The sequence below is a fragment of the Podarcis raffonei genome, chromosome 17 (genome assembly GCF_027172205.1).
Source record: "Podarcis raffonei isolate rPodRaf1 chromosome 17, rPodRaf1.pri, whole genome shotgun sequence".
NCBI lineage: Eukaryota > Metazoa > Chordata > Lepidosauria > Squamata > Lacertidae > Podarcis > Podarcis raffonei.
Window position 1 is genome coordinate 3,288,964 of NC_070618.1, and position 19,552 is coordinate 3,308,515.

Below are 19,552 nucleotides of genomic sequence, written 5' to 3' on the forward strand. Positions count from 1 at the left end.
GGATCCAAACTGCAGCAGTCTGATTGGTCCTAGAACAATAGGATCCAAAAGGCAGCAGTCTGATTGGTCCTAGAACAATAGGATTCAGAATGCAGCAGTCTGATTGGTCCTAGAACAATGCAGCAGTATGATTGGTTGGCAGGAACTACCCAATCATGCTCCAGATAGAAGTGAATCCACAACCTGATTGGCTTACAGTAGAATTCCGGAATTAGCCAATCATGTGCAGCCCATTGTGTAAATAATGTATATAAAGCAGATACTTTGAGGGGACTTTCATTCATTCCTCCTCACCACTATGAGCTGAATAAAGAGCATGAAATCACTTCGCGACTCTGAGTATATTTCACTGGCGACGAAGGTGGGATCCCGCTGAGCTGACTGCCACACACAGCACCGCAGCACCGCCACCTGCCGCACCGCTGCCTCGCACCGTGTATCCAGGCTTCAGCTCCGGGACACAAGGAACTCAGAATGGCAACCGACAACAGCTTCTCGCCATTCAACCCAGCATCGGGAGACTGGGAAGCGTACGCCTCCCGTTTCACCTTCCTCCTAGAAGCCAAAGGGGTCACCGATGAAGAAGACGCCAAGAAGAGGGCAATATTCTTCAGCGTCTGCGGAGAGGAGACGTTTGAAATCGCCCGGGCTCTCCTTGCACCTGAAGACGTCGCTACTGTTCCATACAAAACAATAATGGAACAGCTGAAGGGGCACTTTTCGCCGCAGCCCTCAGTGGTGGCTCGTCGAAATGCCTTCTACGCAAAGCGGCAAGCCCCTGGGGAAACCATAACTGGGTTTGTGACCTCTCTCCGCCAAGCCGCCCGGTTCTGCAACTTCTCAGAGCTGGAGAACATGCTTCGTGACCGCCTCGTCGGTGGCCTGAAGGATGAGAAGCTGCAACGACGCCTCTACGCTAAGAAGAACCTAACGTTCCAGGTCGCTCTGGAGGAGGCCCTGGCAACGGAAGCTGCCGAGAGGTCGACGCAAGAGGCACGGCCGAGCCAGCTGTCCCAACCGAGGGTCCACCACGAAGACCTCACCGACGACTCAGGATCCGACAGGGAGGAGGTGCACCGAGTACAGCAGCGCACTCAAGCAGCCCACATACCACAGCTGCCTCGACGAGAAGGAGGGAACTGCGCAAGCTGTGGAGAAAGTCACGAGAGGAGGACCTGCCGTTTCCGCAACGCAGAGTGCAGGCAGTGCAGAAAATTGGGACACATCGCCCGGGTGTGTCGGGCTCGGCCCACCCGACGCCAGGCATCAGATGACCAATCCAAGAGCCCCAGGTCCCGGGGCCCAACGCACCAAGGCAACTCGACAGAGCTCACGGACTTCCAGGTATACCAGTTGCCCCACCCCACCGTAGAGAAAATTTATGTTGACGTACAGATAGAGGGGGCCCCATGCCGCATGGAGCTTGACACGGGTTCAACTCTATCCATAATCTCGGCAAGGACCTTAAGGAAACTGTGTCCTACTGGGGGTCCCAAACTCAGGCCGGCCCCATTCACCCTCCGGGACTTCCAAAAACGTAAGGTCCCCACAATGGGGGTGGGGACCTTCAGGGTGCAATACCGAGGGCGGACGCGGCAACTGGACTTGCTTGTGGTCAAGGGCCCCTACATTAGCTTACTGGGATTGGCATGGTTTGGACCACTGGGGCTAGCCGTCACCGGGGTGAACCACACTAGCTTACAAGTGGACGTGGACGCCATATGCAAGGAATTTCCGGGGGTTTTCGATGGGAAATTGGGACAGTATACGGGCCCCCCCATTGCTCTACAGCTTGACCCCGCAGTACGACCGGTCAGGCTCAAGGCCCGCCGGGTCCCGTTCGCCCTGAAACCCCGTATAGACGAGGAATTGGACCGGCTCGTGGAGCAAGGAGTGCTGGAGCCGGTGCCTAATGCCCCCTGGGAAACCCCAATCGTCACGCCCGTCAAGCCTAATGGTTCAGTCCGCATCTGCGCAGACTACAAATGTACCATAAACAAGGCCCTCACGGCCCATGCATACCCAGTGCCAGTGGTCAGCCATGTTCTTGCCACCCTGGCTGGGTCGAAAATTTTTGGCAAGCTGGACTTGGCCCAAGCATATCAACAGCTGCCAGTAGATGAGGCCACAGCAGAGGCACAGACGATTGTGACGCACAGAGGAGCATTCAGGGTAAAGCGGCTGCAATTCGGTGTCAGCGTGGCACCAGGCATATTCCAGAATCTAATGGACTCTCTACTTAAAGGGATTCCTGGCGTCACCCCCTTCTTCGATGATGTGTTGATTGCCGGGCCCACACCAGAGGAGTTTGAGGACCGCCTCCGCACCGTTCTGCACCGTTTCCAGACGGCGGGTCTCAAGGTGAAGCGGGAAAAATGTCTACTAGGAGTGCCTCAGGTGGACTTTCTGGGATTTATGGTGGACGCAGAAGGGGTCCACCCGACTGGGGACAAGGTACGGGCCATTTGTGATGCCCCAGCGCCCAAGAACAAGACTGAACTTCAGGCCTTCTTGGGACTATTGAACTTTTACCATTCCTTCCTTCCCCACAAGGCGGCGGTAGCAGAGCCCCTACACAGACTCCTGGACAAGCGGGCCCCTTGGGTGTGGGGCCAGCGCCAGGAGGCCGCATTCCAGGCAGTCAAGGACTTGCTTGTCTCAAACTCGGTCTTGGCACACTTCGACGAGAGGCTGCCGGTGGTGCTAGCATGCGATGCCTCGCCCTATGGAATTGGCGCTGTCCTGGGACACCAACTCCCGGATGGAAGAGAGGTACCGGTGGCATACTTTTCCCAGACACTCAACGCAACCGAGCGGAACTACTCGCAAATCGACAAGGAGGGTCTGGCAATCGTGAAGGGAGTAAAAAAATTCCATGATTTCTTGTACGGGCGGCCCTTCACCGTGGTGACTGACCACAAGCCGTTGCTTGGCTTATTTGCCCCTGAAAAGCAGACCCCCCAAGTGCTGTCTCCTCGTGTCCTCAGGTGGTCAATTTTCCTTGCCAGCTACCAGTATGCACTGATTCACCGTCCGGGGAAGGCGATGGGCCATGCGGACGCCCTCAGCAGGCTACCACTACCGGAAACAGGCCCCGACCCAGCACCTGCACAAGAGGTTATGAGCCTGGAGCTGCTTCCCGACCGCCCCATTCAGGCACAAGAAGTTGCACACCATTCCAAGAAAGATAGGGTCATCTCCCGGGTCCTGGACTGGGTGTGGAGGGGATGGCCCAGCAGCAGCCCCGGGCCAGAATTCGCCGGCTACACAACCCGCAAACATGAACTGTCGGCCCACAAGGGGTGCCTGTTATGGGGAAGCAGGGTCGTTGTTCCCCAGCCCCTCCGCAAAAGGGTCCTCACAGCCCTACATGAGACACACCCAGGGGTAGTAAGAATGAAGGCCCTTGCCAGGAGTTATGTGTGGTGGCCGGGGATCGACGGAGAGATAGAGGCCTGGGTCAAACACTGCCAGGCCTGCCAAGAATCCCGCCCAGATCCCCCAAGGGCCCCAGTCCAGTCCTGGGAGTCCGCCCGAGCACCATGGTCACGCCTGCATGTGGACTTCGCTGGCCCCTTTCAGGGGAAAACATTCTTCATAGTGGTGGACTCCTACACCAAATGGCTGGAAGTCGCACTGGTACCGTCCACTTCTACATCCGCAGCCATCCGGGTACTACGCAGGCTGTTTGCAACCCACGGGCTCCCTGACACTCTCGTCTCAGACAACGGGACTGCATTTACGTCAGGAGAATTCCAAACCTTCACAGCGCAGAACGCCATCCGCCACATCCGTTCGGCGCCATTCCATCCTGCCACCAATGGCCAAGCAGAACGCATGGTGCGGACCACCAAGGACACCCTTCGCCGCATGACGCAAGGGGATTGGGAGTACCGCCTTGCCACATTCCTTCTAGCACAGCACAGCACCCCCAGCTCAACAACTGGCCGGAGCCCCGCTGAACTACTAATGGGTCGGCGCCTTGCAATCAGATTGGACCGCATTCACCCCGATAGAGCTCAGGATGAGGTAGTGGTGGGGGAAGGCAGGAACCCCCGGACCTTCGAGGCCCAGGACCCAGTGTACGCAAAGAATTTTGGGGCAGGCCCAGCATGGGTACCCGCCACAGTCACCAGGGTCACTGGCCCCGTGTCGTACGAGGTGCTAACAGATGGGGGGCAATGCTGGCGCCGCCACTGCGACCAGATACGGCGACGATTCCCGGGAGAAAACCAGGAGGATGAAAGGTCAGAGGAGTCCCAAGGGAACAGAGGGGCAGTGAGGCCCATAGAGCACGAGGGGCCAGCAGGAGAGGCAGAATCAGTAAATACAGAGAGGACCCGCGAGGCCGAAAGGACACCGGAACCAGAACCACGACTGAGCGAGCCGGTTGCGCCAGACCAAATAGCCCCATCACAGCCAGCATCCTTGGAACACGAGCCAGAACCTGAACCCCGGACCAGGGAACACCCCAGGCCGCAACGCACACGTAGGCCGCCAGCGTACCTCGAGGACTATGAATGCGACCTCCCGGGCAGGACTGGAACTTAGAGGGGAGGGGTGTTATGTACTGAGTTGAATAGGATCCAAACTGCAGCAGTCTGATTGGTCCTAGAACAATAGGATCCAAAAGGCAGCAGTCTGATTGGTCCTAGAACAATAGGATTCAGAATGCAGCAGTCTGATTGGTCCTAGAACAATGCAGCAGTATGATTGGTTGGCAGGAACTACCCAATCATGCTCCAGATAGAAGTGAATCCACAACCTGATTGGCTTACAGTAGAATTCCGGAATTAGCCAATCATGTGCAGCCCATTGTGTAAATAATGTATATAAAGCAGATACTTTGAGGGGACTTTCATTCATTCCTCCTCACCACTATGAGCTGAATAAAGAGCATGAAATCACTTCGCGACTCTGAGTATATTTCAGGATGCCAAAAACAACACACTCAGCCCGGCTCCGTCAGACTTCTTTTCCTGCCCTCCTTTTTTTAATCCACAGTCACATGCATCACATCCCATCCCATTCAAAGCGCAGAGACACTCCTCTGTCTCTCGGCACCTTTCGGGTACTGCGCGCCAGGGAAGCAGCGCTCCTTGGGTCGGAAGGAGGCTTTGCAAGGCTCCTGCGCCACTCCGCGAACCAGCTGGCAGCTGAGCTCCGGAAAAGCGGCTCCGGGCAAACGCCCTGTCTGGGGACTGGCACTCTCGTGTCATTCTGGCACATCCTCCTCCTGAGCGAGGTCATCCGTTTCCTGGGAGAAATAGGGGAGGGGGCGGAGTGGATAGGAAGAAGAGAGGGAAATTGGGTTATTTCCGGATGGAGGGTCTTTCAGGGGGCAGGCGGCCTGGTTTGGCATACACGACACCCGCGAGACACACAAGGCGAGGGCTGGTCCCACCCGCTTCTTGAGAGCCCAAATACTAAGATCAGAAGAAGTGCCTAATCCACAGAGAGGGTCTTCTGTGCCGACTCTGTTGAAATGGATGGGAATGCGCAGCGGCCAGCAATTCTGATGCGGCTCGTGTAAAACTTCCCACTGGATGATTAAGCACTACTACAAGAAGAAGAAGAAGAGTTTGGATTTGATATCCCGCCTTTCACTCCCCTTAAGGAGTCTCAAAGCGGCTAACATTCTCCTTTCCCTTCCTCCCCCACAACAAACACTCTGTGAGGTGAGTGGGGCTGAGAGACTTCAGAGAAGTGTGACTGGCCCAAGGTCACCCAGCAGCTGCAGGTGGAGGAGCGGGGAAGCGAACCTGGTTCCCCAGATTACGAGTCCACTGCTCTTAACCACTACACCACACTGGCTCTCAGGTCTAACAGCCTTAGCGCAAAATTTCTTCTTTCCCTCCAACTGCCTTCTGCTTTCATCTCTTTTATTAGCAGTCAGCTGTTCACAGAATTGTAGAGTTGGAAAGGACCACGAGGGTCATCAAAACAAGCCCCCTGCAATGCAGAAATCTTCCGGCCAGTGTGGGACTCAAACCCATATTCCCGGCATTAAGAGTCTTATGCTCTACCAACTGAGCTGGCCTTATGCTTGTCTGTCTGTCTGTTTTTTTAGCATCTAGAACATATTAGAAGCTTTATAACTAATAAATGGTGATCAATTCTCTCTCTCTCTCTCTCTCTCTCTCTCTCTCTCTCTCTTTCTCTCTACTGTTCTGTAGGTATGGCTTTATTCATTTTCGGATTAGCCATAGGATCACACAACTAAAAGCACAGAATGCTGACATTTACAGCTTGCTTCCAGGTGGGAGCTGCAAAGAGTAGGGGCGAAACTAGGCTTTATTTCACCCAGGTCAAAGACACCCCCCCACGCATATTTGCCTGCACACACTCACTCACACACACACACACGGGCTGGGAGCCTCAATGGCGCCCCTCTGGGGGTTTCACCTGGGGTGAAAAACCTGAATGCCCCCTCCCCCATAGCTACAACACAGCAAAGGGGTTGCAAATGGACCACTGGCAGGAGTTATTTTTAATTTATTGGATTTTATCCAGAAAGGACAGATCCAGATTAAATTGGGGGAGGGGGAAAATGGGCTGGTATTTCAACGCCAATTATGTTGTGCGGATGCTGCAAGCACGTGAATGCATGAGGAGCACCAGTCCCACCATAAAGCACCCATCTGGAAGCATTCCTTAGAAAGAAGGAAATCGGTTTTTTGAGTTCCTGCTTCAAAAGTCTTCCCCACCCATGCCCGCCAACAGATACTGTTGCTCCCAGTCTGTGCTGGTTCAGTGTCCTGTTCTGGCAGGCAGCCTGTTATCTTGTCTGTGACAGGCACCCTGGTCACATGGTGTGGGATTATTGAAAGCATTGTTTCTTTTTAAAAAAACATAACATAACTGCCCTTAAGGAAATCAGGCCTCAGTGCTCACTGGAAGGACAGATCGTGAAGCTGAGGCTCCAGTACTTTGGCCACCTCATGAGAAGAGAAGACTCCCTGGAGAAGACCCTGATGCTGGGAAAGATGGAGGGCACAAGGAGAAGAGGACGACAGAGGACGAGATGGTTGGATAGTGTTTTCGAGGTTACCAGCATGAGTTTGACCAAACTGCGGGAGGCAGTGGAGGACAGAGGTGCCTGGCGTGCTCTGGTCCAGGGGGTCACGAAGAGTCGGACACGACTAAACGACTAAACAACAACAACAACAACATAACTGCCTGCCCATGAAAACCCCACACCCTCCTTCGAACCTGGCTTCCCTAATTATTTCATTTGAATTTTCAAATGGATTGAGATTTCATGAGTTTGAATGTGTTACCTATATTGCACATATTTCTGGGAAACACTCATGCTCCCCCCCAACTGAGATCTTCATATGTCTTTGGGGGGTGCCCCCCCCCCCCAGTTGAGAAAGGCTGATGTGAAAAAATTGCTTCATTCATTCTCTCATTCGCTCGGAGTCCTGACACACGAAGAGTTAAGAACAGCTGCTGAACGAGGTTAGTGGTGGACACCCAGGCCTATGAGAGGCTAAACACACACTCACAGCATCTTTACTTTCCATGTTATGCTTTCTTCCTCCTAATAATGTTCACTTGCCACCTGAAACATCTCGAGATATTTTGCTTTGAATGGGTGTGGGTGTCAATGGCTGCCCTTTTCTGCACCTTTCCCAGCTCTGAGATATCCATCTGGAGATGCGAGGACCACAGTGGTGTGCAGTATTCTAACGGTGGCCATGCCATAGACTTGAAAAATGGCATTAAGACTTCTTGTTTCATTTTCAACCCCTTTCCCCAGTATAATGTGCCGTGCTGAATTCATTATAACATAGTTGTTGAGCAAGACCTCCAGGTCACCTTTTAACAGAGCAACTAGCATGCATGCGATTGGATCCCGCCCAAAGAGAGCGACAACGCGGGGAGTGATCTAAGGCTGAAAGTGACCAGATTCCTGATTTCAGGCTTTTCTCGTCTTAAGTGGGGATCCACACTATTCGTACCACCCCTGCCCCTGTGCTCAAATTATGGGGAGAAACAAATACAGTGGTACCTCTGGATACGAACGGGATCCGTTCCGGAGCCCCGTTCGCATCCAGAAGCAAACGTAACTAGCAACAGCACATCTGCGCGCGTCACTTTTCGCCTCTTCTGCGCATACGCGTGACGTCATTTTGAGCATCTGCGCATGCGCAAGCGGCAAAACCTGGAAGTAACATGCTCCGTTACTTCCGGGTTGCCACGGAGCGCAACTTGAACGCGCTCAACCTGAAGCGCATTCAACCTGAGGTATGACTGTAAATGAAATCCACATACTCCTTTCCACCCCTCCTCCATTATAGCCAAATTTTATCACTTTAAAAAACCGCAAGGAAAGAGGTTGTGTCACAAAAGGGAGGAGCGTATGGTTCTCTGTGGCTCCTGACAATTTGAGCCTTTGCTGCCCCTCCTGCCACCCCCCTTTGCGTCTCACTTCCAGCTCCAGCTCCTTCTCTCTCTCCTTCTCTCTCTCTAGTTCCAGCTCTTCTTCCCGGCGCCTCTGTCGCAGCTCCTCAGCATCCGTCCGTTCGTCCTCTTCAAAGAAATCCTTATCGAGGCGCTCAAGGCGTGGAAGCATCACCAGCACTTCCACCCGGTAGTCCCCCTCCTCTGCACAAGGGTTGTCTAGCAAGACCAGGGCTCGTAGCATGGGCAGCACCAGCAGCTTCGACACTTCCTGGAGCTGCACAATCGCATTCCCCCTGCAGGAGAACGAAGAAGTTAGCAGGTGCGGGAACTTCCAGGTCCTCTTGTTGAAAATGTTCCCTCTGTGCTCTGGTTTGGCTCTCTGATGCCAGAGTTTTCCCTTAACAGCCAGTGCCATAGTTAAGTACCTTCTATGCACAAGGCAGTCTTCCTGTGCTGTACATGGGTAAAGGGACCCCTGGCCGTTAGGTCCAGTCACAAACAACTCTGGGGTTGTGGCGCTCATCTCACTTTATTGGCCGAGGGAGCCGGCATACAGCTTCCGGGTCATGTGGCCAGCATGACTAAGCTGCTTCTGGTGAACCAGAGCAGCGCATGGAAATGCCATTTACCTTCCCACCAGAGTGGTACCTATTTATCTACTTGCACTTTGATGTGCTTTCGAACTGCTAGGTTGGCAGGAGCTGGGACCGAGCAACGGGAGCTCATCCCGTCGCGGGGATTCAAACCGCCGACCTTCTGATCAGCAAGCCCTAGGCTCAGTGGTTTAGACCACAGTGCCACCCGCATCCCTTGTGCTGTACATACATAGACTCTAGAAATGGCACCAGAGTGAGCCGAGAATGGCAGGAGCCTTTGAAGCATGGATAGGCCACTATATGGCCACTGGGACCATATAACCCTGCTCTGGTGGGCCACAGGTTAACCACCCCTGATTTACAACGAATACTTCAAGGAGCTAAGAACCAGTCTCAAACATAGACTTGGCTCAGATACCACTCCCTGCCTCCTGTGCCATTTCCCCTCTTATTTCTAAGAGGCCCTGGTGGAAATTCTGTGCTACGGGAAACAACTCACCGTAGGTTGAGATACTGGAGAGACTTCAAGCTTGCTGAGAAGCCATCCAGGGTTTCAATCTGATTGTCGCGCAGATGCAGAGTTGTGAGCTGCCCCAGGTCCTCCAGGCCCTCTATTACGGTAATGGCATTCTGGGCCTAGGGGGAAAGATGTTGCAATGTAAGAGAAAGACGACATAGTAAAAGGCAAAGGACCCCTGGACAGTTAAGTCCAGTCAAAGGCGACTATGGGGTTGCGGTGCTCATCTCGCTTTCAGGCCGAGGGAGCCGGCGTTTGTCCACAGACAGCTTTCTGGGTCATGTGGCCAGCATGACTAAACCGCTTCTGGCACAACGGAACACTGTGACGGAAACCAGAGCGCAGGGAAACGCTGTCTACCTTCCTGCCGCAATGGTACCTATTCATCTACTTGCGCTGGTGTGCTTTTGAGCTGCTAGGTTGGCAGGAGCTGGGACAGAGCAACGGGAACTCACCCCATTGCGGGGATTAAACTGCCGACCTTCTGATCGGCAAGCCCCAGAGGCTCAGTGGTTTCCAGGCATAGGCAAACTTGGCCTTCCAGATGTTTTGAGACTACAATTCTCATCATCCCTGACCGCTGGTCCTGTTAGCTAGGGATGGTGGGAGTTGTAGTCCCAAAACATCTGGAGGGCCGAGTTTGCCCATGCCTGGTTTAGACCACAGCGCCACCCACATCCTCAGACATAGTATTGATCCAGAGTACATCCATATACCCAGCAAGGGTAAGCGGACCTTATAACTAGTAACTGCATGCATACAATTAACAGGTCACATGAAGCCTGAGTAGTCCTGAGGTTGGTGATACTGAAAACACATCTGTTTGCTCAGGCATTTGGGGTTCGTAGTTAACGAAGCCGTCATCAGTAAAGTTCTCTTACCAGGTACAGAGTTTTGAGCTTGGGCAGGCAGAATCCAGCTGTAGACTTTAAGCCGTTTCCCCGCAATTCGATTGTCTGCAGATTTGACAGCTTTTCCGGGTCCAGTCCTGTTATTGCCTCGATCTCATTACCTGGGTGACAGAAGAACTAGACTGTGATGAAAGGGATTCACTCCCCCAGGAGATTACAGAGTGTGAGTTTTGTCATCGAGGGCTAGAGGGACTCTCTTGAGCGTTGCACACCTACTTTTCAGGTTGAGACTGACCAGCCGTGGGTGCCCAATGCCATTGCTGTCTTTGATGTGATTGCTGGCAAAGCTGGCATGCTGCAGGTAGATCAGCTCATCCAGGCTGGCGCTAGTTAGCCGATTGCCATCCACCTTCAGCCACAGCAGATGCGTGAGTCCTGACAGTGGGGACAGGTCTTTGAGCAGGTTTTCGGACAGGTCTACATAACGTAAGTGGATGAAGCCTTGGATGAGGTTGATGTCTGTCAGTTCCCTACCGCAGGATGAGGGCAGAAAGCAATGTTATTTACCAGTGCTAGCTTGCCAGAGCGCTTGTCCCAAACTGCTCAATTTTTCCAGGAAGCCTGGACAAGGGAATTATCCCATTTCTGGGCAGGTGCACCCATTGGAAGGGAGGAGAAATGGGGGGCAGGTTATTTACGCCTGTGCACTCACTTTTCTTTGGCCTCTAATTTCACAAAGGCATGAGCCAGACCATTGCCAGTTTTACATAACATCGAAAGGCCTTCCTTCATGTGATCCTCGGTAAGAGGGTTTGAGACTTGGTGCTGGGGGGGGGGGGGGAAGCACAGCAAGGAAAAAAGGACATCAGACAAAATTAAAGTTGTCAAGCGGCAAAGATTTCTGCTGAATCTTTAAATTTGCCTCTGAATCAGGAGATCAGGCAATGGCGACTTATCCCTCAATGCCACAAATTTTACACACACTGTGCCTTCTCACCTGTGTTAATAATAATAATAATAATAATTATTATTATTATTATTATTATTATTATTATTATTATTATTATTTATTTATACCCCACCCATCTGGCTGGGCTTCCCCAGCCACTCTGGGCGGTTTCCAAAAAAATATTAAAATACTGTAATACATCAAACATTAAAAGCTTCCCTAAACAGGGCTGCCTTCAGATGTCTTCTAAAAGTCTGGTAGTTGTTGTTCTCTTTGACATCTGATGGGAGGGTGTTCCACAGGGCGGGCGCCACCACCGAGAAGGCCCTCTGCCTGGTTCCCCGTAACTTGGCTTCTCACAGTGAGGGAACCGCCAGAAGGCCTTCAGTGCTGGACCTCAGTGTCCGGGTAGAATGATGGGGGTGGAGACGCTCCTTCAGATATACTGGACCGAGGCCATTTAAGGCTTTAAAGGTCAGCACCAACACTTTGAATTGTGCTCGGAAACTCCAGGAGTTACACCTGGAATTCTGTTCACTACAGAAGGCAGGTTAGGGGGCCAAACCAAAAGATTGGAATGGGGTCAGAGGTGATCAAAGACATTGCTGCTCTGCCCCCCCCCCCAGTTTAGTGGCAAAACTAAATGGCAGCTGCAATCTGAGTTGCAGTCTGGCAGCCTTAGATAAAATCAGGGTCCATGATCCTTTACAGAGATGACCATGGGGCACCCAGAAAGTATGAAACAATGCAGCTACATTACATAAGAACATGGACCATTCCCGAAATATAATAACCAACAAGCCTCTTGCGTATGTACTTTAAGTATGTATACAAACTCAATGAGAGGTGTGCGCTTGCTTTGGGGAGGTAATCTCATTTATACGAGGCCTAATTTGAGGCAAACAGACTCCCATCTCCTCATCAGAATTTGCTCTTGCTCTCATTTTGAAAAGATATCTACTCACATTCTGCAAATAAAAAAAATACTATTTTGATGCTATACTATGCTACACTATGCTGAAATGTTTCTTTGATTGCCTTTGAATCTTCCGGCCAAGGCAGCAGACAAGAAACAGACCCATCTTGAGTATTTGCCTTTCTCCACCACGGAAGTCAACAGGGAAGAAATTTCTTCTGCCAAATCTAGGGCTGGTGGAATGCTGTGCCATGTATGGGGGTAAATGTGCTGTTCTTGTCTGCCGCTCAGGTATCCTGTTCTGCTGGCGATACCTTATTTTAACACCCATGGACCAAGCAATGCTTCCTTCAAATCCTATCACTCCTCAGCCATCAGAACTCACGTACAGGATTTCACCCTTCGTCTCTTCCACTGACATGAGAGAGCCTAACTTTGGTTGAATTGTGTCCTGCATTTCTGAACATAAAAACAAAACAAAAAAGCCACCAGTCTGTTACCTCTTCCTCCTCCTCCTCTGGCGCTTCCTTCTCCTCCTCCCCTTCCCCCTCGTCTCCACCTTTCTCTTCAGCATCATCCTTCTGATCTTCGACCTCATCTTCATCATCCGGCTCCTCATCTGACATTTTCAAGGGCTGGTACAACGAAACAGACTAAATGTGGTTTTTCAGCCACTGGCTAGAGAGAAAGAGAGTCCCTTCATTCTCATGGAACACGAGCCTAGACTGTGGGCTCCTGGTGAAAGAAATACCCATTCATCTCAACCCAGATCCACGCATCCCACCAGCATCTCATCCCATCCTTGGTAGCGGTAGGAAGCACATTTTAGGGAAAGCAGGGGTTGTCAATGTTTTGGGGCCAGTGCTCCCATTTGCAAACCACTTGTGGGCACCACACACAAACATCACAGCCAAGCACACACTGCAACCAATTCTATCAGCTATGGCAGAAAGCGTGTTTCAAGTCTAATTTCAGCAGCATAGGTGAGGCCTCAGCAGAAACATGTTTGTCCATGAGTTTGTTGCCGGCATCCATCTGTCTTGAGAGACAGTGGAGTGAAACTAAAGTGACCTCCTTGGGGCACAAGCCTGAGCAGTGGGGATGGAGGTCGTGGGCTGCCCAGACAACAAGACCCTCTTCTTAGCTGATGGGGTCGAAAGGAAAGCAGAGCAATACGTCTGGCACCAGCTTGGCTCCAGGTGTTGCCGGAAGGAGGCCTACAAGGTGCCATCCAACTGTCTTAGGGACTCCAGATTTGTGCAGGGATTACTCCTGAAACTTTTTTTCTTTCTCCTGAAGATATCCCACAAAGCAGTGGAGTTGTAGGACCAGAGTTTCCCTTCTCCTAGATGGGCTACCATCCCTGGTGGACGAGCCCCATCTGCCCCTCACTTTCCTATACTGTACATACAGAAACCACCTTCTTGACCTTTGAACCCATTCTTGGTCTTGTCCACTCAGTTCACCGGATCCTGTCATCACATGCAGGGCAGGTCCCCAACTCACCAAGGGTTTGAAACGCATTGGCTGCCCTCACCTGGTTTAGCTGACCTGTCAAAGCCGTTCCTGGGGTGTGACCAATGTCACATGCTGACAGCGTCTAGCAGCCACAGGTGAGAGCTGAGTGCAGGGTGGGGACCAAAGGTGGACAAACAACCCCAGAAGGAGCACAACGTGTCCCCCAGCAGAGGTACTACCCCACCCCTAATACCCCATACACCCCTGGGTACCACACAGGTAACCCCGCTGTATTTCAATTGGTCCTTGATTTAGGTTCTGGCCACCTGAGGTCTTTCTTTACCCTTGCTGTCTAACTAATGCCATCTGTCCTGGATCCCCTAAATGGCCTGGCCACAATGACAAGACACCTCAGATACGTATCTATCAGAGTAAGGTTGCCCAACAATTTTGGGAAAAACTAAAAAAATATATGTGTGGCAAGCTATATATCAGAGGGCAACAAGGATTGTGAAAATGATGGAACACGTATCTCTCCCCCCCCCCTTCTGGAGCCAGGAGCAAAAGTCTAAAATGCAGGGCAAAAAGCAGCAACGACCAAGCGCAACGATGCGATCCTGCCATGTTTTAAAGAGCGCTAAGGCAAAGAGTTGTGGGCTGAGGAGCTCACCCTTAAAAGGGGGAGAAATTTCACAGGTGTAACTTGTCACAGTGCTGAGAGAAGCGGCGCCTGCTCAACTTCCCCCCTTTGCTATTGCCCTCCTGAGCAAATGACGACCCTCGGAGCCTGCGATCCCCAACCCAGCCAAGCCACAGACCCCTCAGCCCAAAGGAACTCTCCCCATCCATGCAAAGCCCCTTCCCTGCTAACCCTTCTTCTCCCTTTGCGCGGGGAGGATCCAGGATGGGGAAGAAAGAAGAGCAACGACAGCTACCCACGCTCAAGCTCCCAGCTGCTGCTGCTGCTGGAGTTTTGGCCGGGGCGAGGCGGCGGCGGCGGCAGGCGAGGTGTTTCCGTTGCTACGGGCCCCGGACGCCGTTGCCAGAAGCCCCCGCTCCCCGGGCAACCGCGACCTGTTTGACGGGTGGTTGTTGTCGCCCAGTGCGGAGGAGTCGGGGCTGGAACGAGGCAGGCGCGGGCGCTGATTGGCTGAGGGAGCGGCATGATTTGCATGAAGAGGCGCGGGGGAGGGAGGGCCCGGGAAACCTCACCTCTGTTGTTGTTTAGTCGTGTCCGCCTCTTGGTGACCCCCTGGACCAGAGCACGCCTGGCACTCCTGTCTTCCACTGCCTCCCGCAGTTTGGTCAAACTCATCCTGGTAGCTTCGAGAACACTGTCCCACCATCTCGTCCTCTGTCGTCCCCTTCTCCTTGTGCCCTCCATCTTTCCCAACATCAGGGTCTTTTCCATTTTTATTTTTTTTAAGAATATTTATTAAGATTTTCAATTTTTTATACAAACAAAAAACAAACAAATTTTTTTAAAAAAGACATATAGTTCAAAATACAATCTTTTCAATAACATATTTCTCTGACATCCTCATGCCCCCCCTTCTTGTATTCCCTTTTAAATTTTTTGTTCAGCAAATCCTTACCTTAAAGCATTACAGCTTATAATATCACCTTATTTTCTATCCAACCCCTTTTTTTTTCATCCATATTCCTTTATATCATTACAGCTAGAAACTACTCAATTTCAATCCAACATCATTCAGTATTCCTTAATTTTGCAATATTTCTGTAAATTGTCCTTAAATTTTTTCCAATCTTCTTCTGCCGACTCTTCTCCCTGGTCACGGATTCTGCTCGTCATTTCTGCCAATCCCATACAGTCAATCACCTTCATCTGCCATTCTTCCAGAGTGGGTAGATCTTGCGTCTTCCAATACTTTGTGATGAGTATTCTTGCTGCTGTTGTAGCATACATGAAAAAAGTTCTGTCCTTCTTTGGCACCACTTGGCCGAACATCAGGGTCTTTTCCAGGGAGTCTTCTCTTCTCATGAGGTGGCCAAAGTCTTGGAGCCTCAGCTTCACGATCTGTCCTTCCAGTGAGCACTCAGGGCTGATTTCCTTCAGAATGGATAGGTTTGATCTTCTTGCAGTCCATGGGACTCTCAAGAGTCTCCACCAGCACCAGAATTCAAAAGCATCCATTCTTCGGCAATCAGCCTTCTTTATGGTCCATCTCTCACTTCCATACATCACTACTGGGAAAACCAGAGCTTGAACTATACGGACCTTTGTTGGCAAGGTGATGTCTCTGCTTTTTAAGATGCTGTCTAGGTTTGTCATTGCTTTTCTCCCAAGAAGCAGGCGTCTTTTAATTTCGTGGCTGCTGTACAATACAATAAATAAATAAATATCCCATTGGGAAATGCTCAACTCAGACTCTCTTCCTCTGTGAACTCTGCCCTAGCTTCAGCTGAGTGTGTCTGCCGGCTGCCAGCATGGTGCTAGCTGGACTTAAGTCCAAGGCCGCATGTCCCTTATCTGTGTAGCAATGTAATCTGTCAATCTGTGGCTGTCAATATATTTTATTTTATTTTTTAAAAGCATAGCTTTAGCTTTCTGGGAGGAATTCAACATTGCGTCATTCTGACCATGCTGGTCAATGCAAGCACTTATGCTTGCCAGATAGAAGACGTCCCTTCTCCTCCCCTTCTGTGCTGTTCTGGGGGTTCTTTTGACCCTCCCTCCAAGAGCTAATATGGGGGGGTTGCACTGGGGGGAGGAGAGGGGAGAAAGCCCCATTACACTGGCAGGGCTTGTTGCACTGGGTCCCACTGGCACAACTGTTTAGTTGAATCCAGGCCTATATCAAGGGCAGGATTGATTGAATTAAACTATTCCCCATCTTATTACATTACTGGGGGGCTGGGTTAAGAGAGATACATTGGCTCTGCTGGCCTGGGGAGTGGTGATCCCCAACAACATTGCTAATAATAATAATAATAATAAATTTTATTTATATCCCGCCCTCCCCAGCCGAAGCCGGGCTCAGGGCGGCTAACAACAATCAAATAATCAAACAATCAAATAAACCAACATTCTAAAAATATTTCATTATAAAAATTAATTAAAATCAAGTTAATGGCAACCATTAAGCAAAACTCTGTGCAGGTTGCCAGAGGAGGGAGTCAGGCTGCGCCCTGACCAAAGGCCTGGTGGAACAACTCTGTCTTGCAGGCCCTGCGGAAAGATGTCAAGTCCCGCAGGGCCCTAGTCTCTTCTGACAGAGCGTTCCACCAGATTGGAGCCGCAGCCGAGAAGGCCCTGGCTCTAGTTGAGGCCAGCCTAACCTCTCTGAGGCCTGGGACCTTCAGGATGTTTTTATTTGCAGACCGTAGGTTTCTTTGTGGGGCATACCAGGAGAGGCGGTCCCGTAGGTACGAGGGTCCTAGGCCGTATAGGGCTTTAAAGGTTAAAACCAGCACCTTAAACCTGATCCTGTACTCCACCGGGAGCCAGTGCAGTTGATATAGCACCGGATGAATGTGGTCTCGCAGCGAAGACCCCATAAGGAGTCTCGCCGCGGCATTCTGCACCCGCTGGAGTTTCTGGGTCAGTCTAAGTAGGTTTCCCCTGTGCTACCACTGGAAAGCTTCTGAATTATTTGAACTAGACCTTGTCTCATATTTGTGATTTAATGGTGCAGATAGAGGAACAGGTTGAATGCATCCAGCCATCATAATTTTGGGTGAATATTCGTTCTATGAGAGCTATGCACTAATACTTTAATGTTCCTGAGATTTACAGGTGTGTATTTTATTACCTTGGTGCAAGCAGAGTTGTGCTTTTGTCATCCCAAAGTTGATCCCATTTTCATGAATTACTTGCAATAATTTGCAACAGTGTATATATGCGTGTTTTATAATTTATTTGAGCATTTGAAATAATGAGATGTGAATAAATCTTTGCATTGTTTTCTTTTCTTTTCTTTTGTGTTCAGGGTTACCTTTGTTTTAAATGTTTTGATTTACTGTTGCCTGCTGTTATCCGTTTCATTCTTTCTTTGTTAGCTAACTTGATTTTCTTTCAGGATGAACAATTCTAATTCACTATGTTGAAATGATGGCAGGTGGCAAAGAAAGTGCTGGTGAAATTGACATAGATTATTTTACGTCCCTAGAACTGACCACGTGAGGGAGCTCCAAGACAGGGTATCAACAATTTTTGGGTGGCCAAAATGACAAAGCACTTCCTCCCCCACCAAATTTTGCTCTGCATTCTCTGTTGCTTAACAGATCTAGCAGCAACGGCATTGTATTATTTGCCTTTTTATATAAAGCAAAATAACAAAGAAACTGCTGGTCTGGGAGACATGGTTTATGGGTTAACTTTGCACTGCGGGGAGAATCACACCCTATGTTCAGAGCGACTTGGGTTACCACTTCTGTGGTCATGTCCACAGAATGGAAGACGACAGGACCCCCAAAGATGTGCTTTACAGGGAGCTGGCTTCAGGTACCAGGCACGATGGCAGACCAACTGTGCGCTACAAAGCTGTCTGCAAATGTGACATGAAGGCTGGCAACCTGGGAATCTCTTTCAGATGCCTGCAGACAGGCAGCCAAGTGGTGCATCCATAGCAGGGACGACAGGAAGAATGACTGCTGGGAGGAGCACAGAGAGGAGGAACGCCTTGGTGCACCTGCAGACCTTCATCTGCCCCACCTGCAACAGAACATGTTTCTCCCATATCGGTCTCTACAGCTATAGCAGGTGCCATCACTCTCCGCTGGATTTGACTGTATCCCCAATGGCACTTGTCCATTGTCTCTCGAGACAGAGGCCAGCAGGTTTTCCTTTGCCAGGGGAGGATGAGCTATAGAGGTAGAGAGAGGACTCTGGCAGGCAGGACAGAGCCTCGTGGGTCTCCCTAAGGCTGCTTTCTTCAACCTGGCACTTTCCAAAGGTTGCTGGACTCCAGCTCCCATCAGCCTCAGCCAATGGTCCGAGATGATGGGAGTTGTAGTCCAAAATTATCTGGTGGCCACCAGCTTAGGAAATTCTGATGAAGAGGTGCACACTCAATAGCAAAAAGCACAATAACCCTGAAGTGCAGCAGTGTTTGTCAGGCTCCAGTACCAGTTACCTACCTTAATCTAGTTTTACAGTGGGCTGCGGAAATGATGGAGCCAAAGGCAACCTTATGAATGAGAAAAGGGTATAGCAGGAAACCCTTTCCCAAGGTAGTCTGCTGAGCAATCATGCTAGGAAACTTAAGGGAAAGGAGAAGGCTCAGCCAGGCAACCCACATCTTGAAAGGTTTTTTGTTTTGAAAATACCAAGCATACAATTTAAGACTGCAAGCTCCTCAGGGGCAAAGGTATGCCTTGTTTGCTTATGAAATTCTGCATCAATATCTGTTGGCATCCATCTGCCTCAAGTGACAATGGAGTGCGCCTTTGGGGGTGAGATCAAACTGCTGAATCACAGTGCCTGCTGTGGCTGTAGAGATTGTCAACTCCTAACTGCTGCCTCCTATGTTGTTTTTGCTAAGTTAGCAGCACTGAAGTGACCTCCCTGGGACACATGCCTGGGCAGTGTGAATGGAGACCCTGGGCTGCCCAGACTTCAAGACCCCCATCTCGGCCTCGCTGATGGGGTCCAAAGGAAAGCAGAGCAATACGTCTGGCACCAGCTTGGCTCCAGGAACTGCTGGAAGGAGGCGTACAAGACACCATCCAGCTGTGTTAGGGACTCCACTCAAGATTTGCGTAGGGTTTACTCCTGAGCCTTTTCTTCTCCGGAAGATGTCCTGCAAGACAGTGGGCATGGACTTTTGTTCTGGGAGCCTGACCACAAGGCAGTGGAAGTTTAGGATCAGAGTTTCCTTCAATAGTGCTGCAAAG

General features: G+C 50.8%; 1 protein-coding gene across 3 annotated transcripts; it reads right to left on the reverse strand.

Moving 5' to 3' along the window:
- Positions 1–4,971: 4,971 nt before the first annotated feature.
- Positions 4,972–14,805, reverse strand: LRRC23 (leucine rich repeat containing 23). Of its 3 annotated transcripts, none has more exons than XM_053371707.1 (8): positions 14,636–14,805; positions 12,739–12,873; positions 11,086–11,198; positions 10,650–10,903; positions 10,404–10,534; positions 9,505–9,641; positions 8,435–8,702; positions 4,972–5,257 (listed from the first exon to the last, which is right to left on the reverse strand). In XM_053371707.1, exons 2-8 carry the CDS (start codon positions 12,862–12,864, stop codon positions 5,216–5,218), a joined length of 1,071 nt encoding a protein of 356 aa, XP_053227682.1. In that variant the 5' UTR covers positions 12,865–12,873; positions 14,636–14,805; the 3' UTR covers positions 4,972–5,215. The 3 variants fall into 3 exon arrangements, with proteins under 3 accessions (XP_053227682.1, XP_053227681.1, XP_053227683.1); XM_053371706.1 differs by having other exon boundaries at positions 14,632–14,805; XM_053371708.1 differs by having other exon boundaries at positions 14,568–14,805.
- Positions 14,806–19,552: the final 4,747 nt, after the last annotated feature.

Excerpts from the sequence above, each read along its gene's own strand:
- LRRC23 (XM_053371707.1), bottom strand. The coding sequence starts at position 12,864 with ATGTCAGATGAGGAGCCGGATGATGAAGATGAGGTCGAAGATCAGAAG. Across the intron at positions 8,703-9,504 it reads CTCCAGTATCTCAACCTACG|GGGGAATGCGATTGTGCAGC; the intron begins GTGAGTTGTTTC and ends GTTCTCCTGCAG. Across the intron at positions 5,258-8,434 it reads AGAAGGAGCTGGAGCTGGAA|GAAACGGATGACCTCGCTCA; the intron begins GTGAGACGCAAA and ends TATTTCTCCCAG.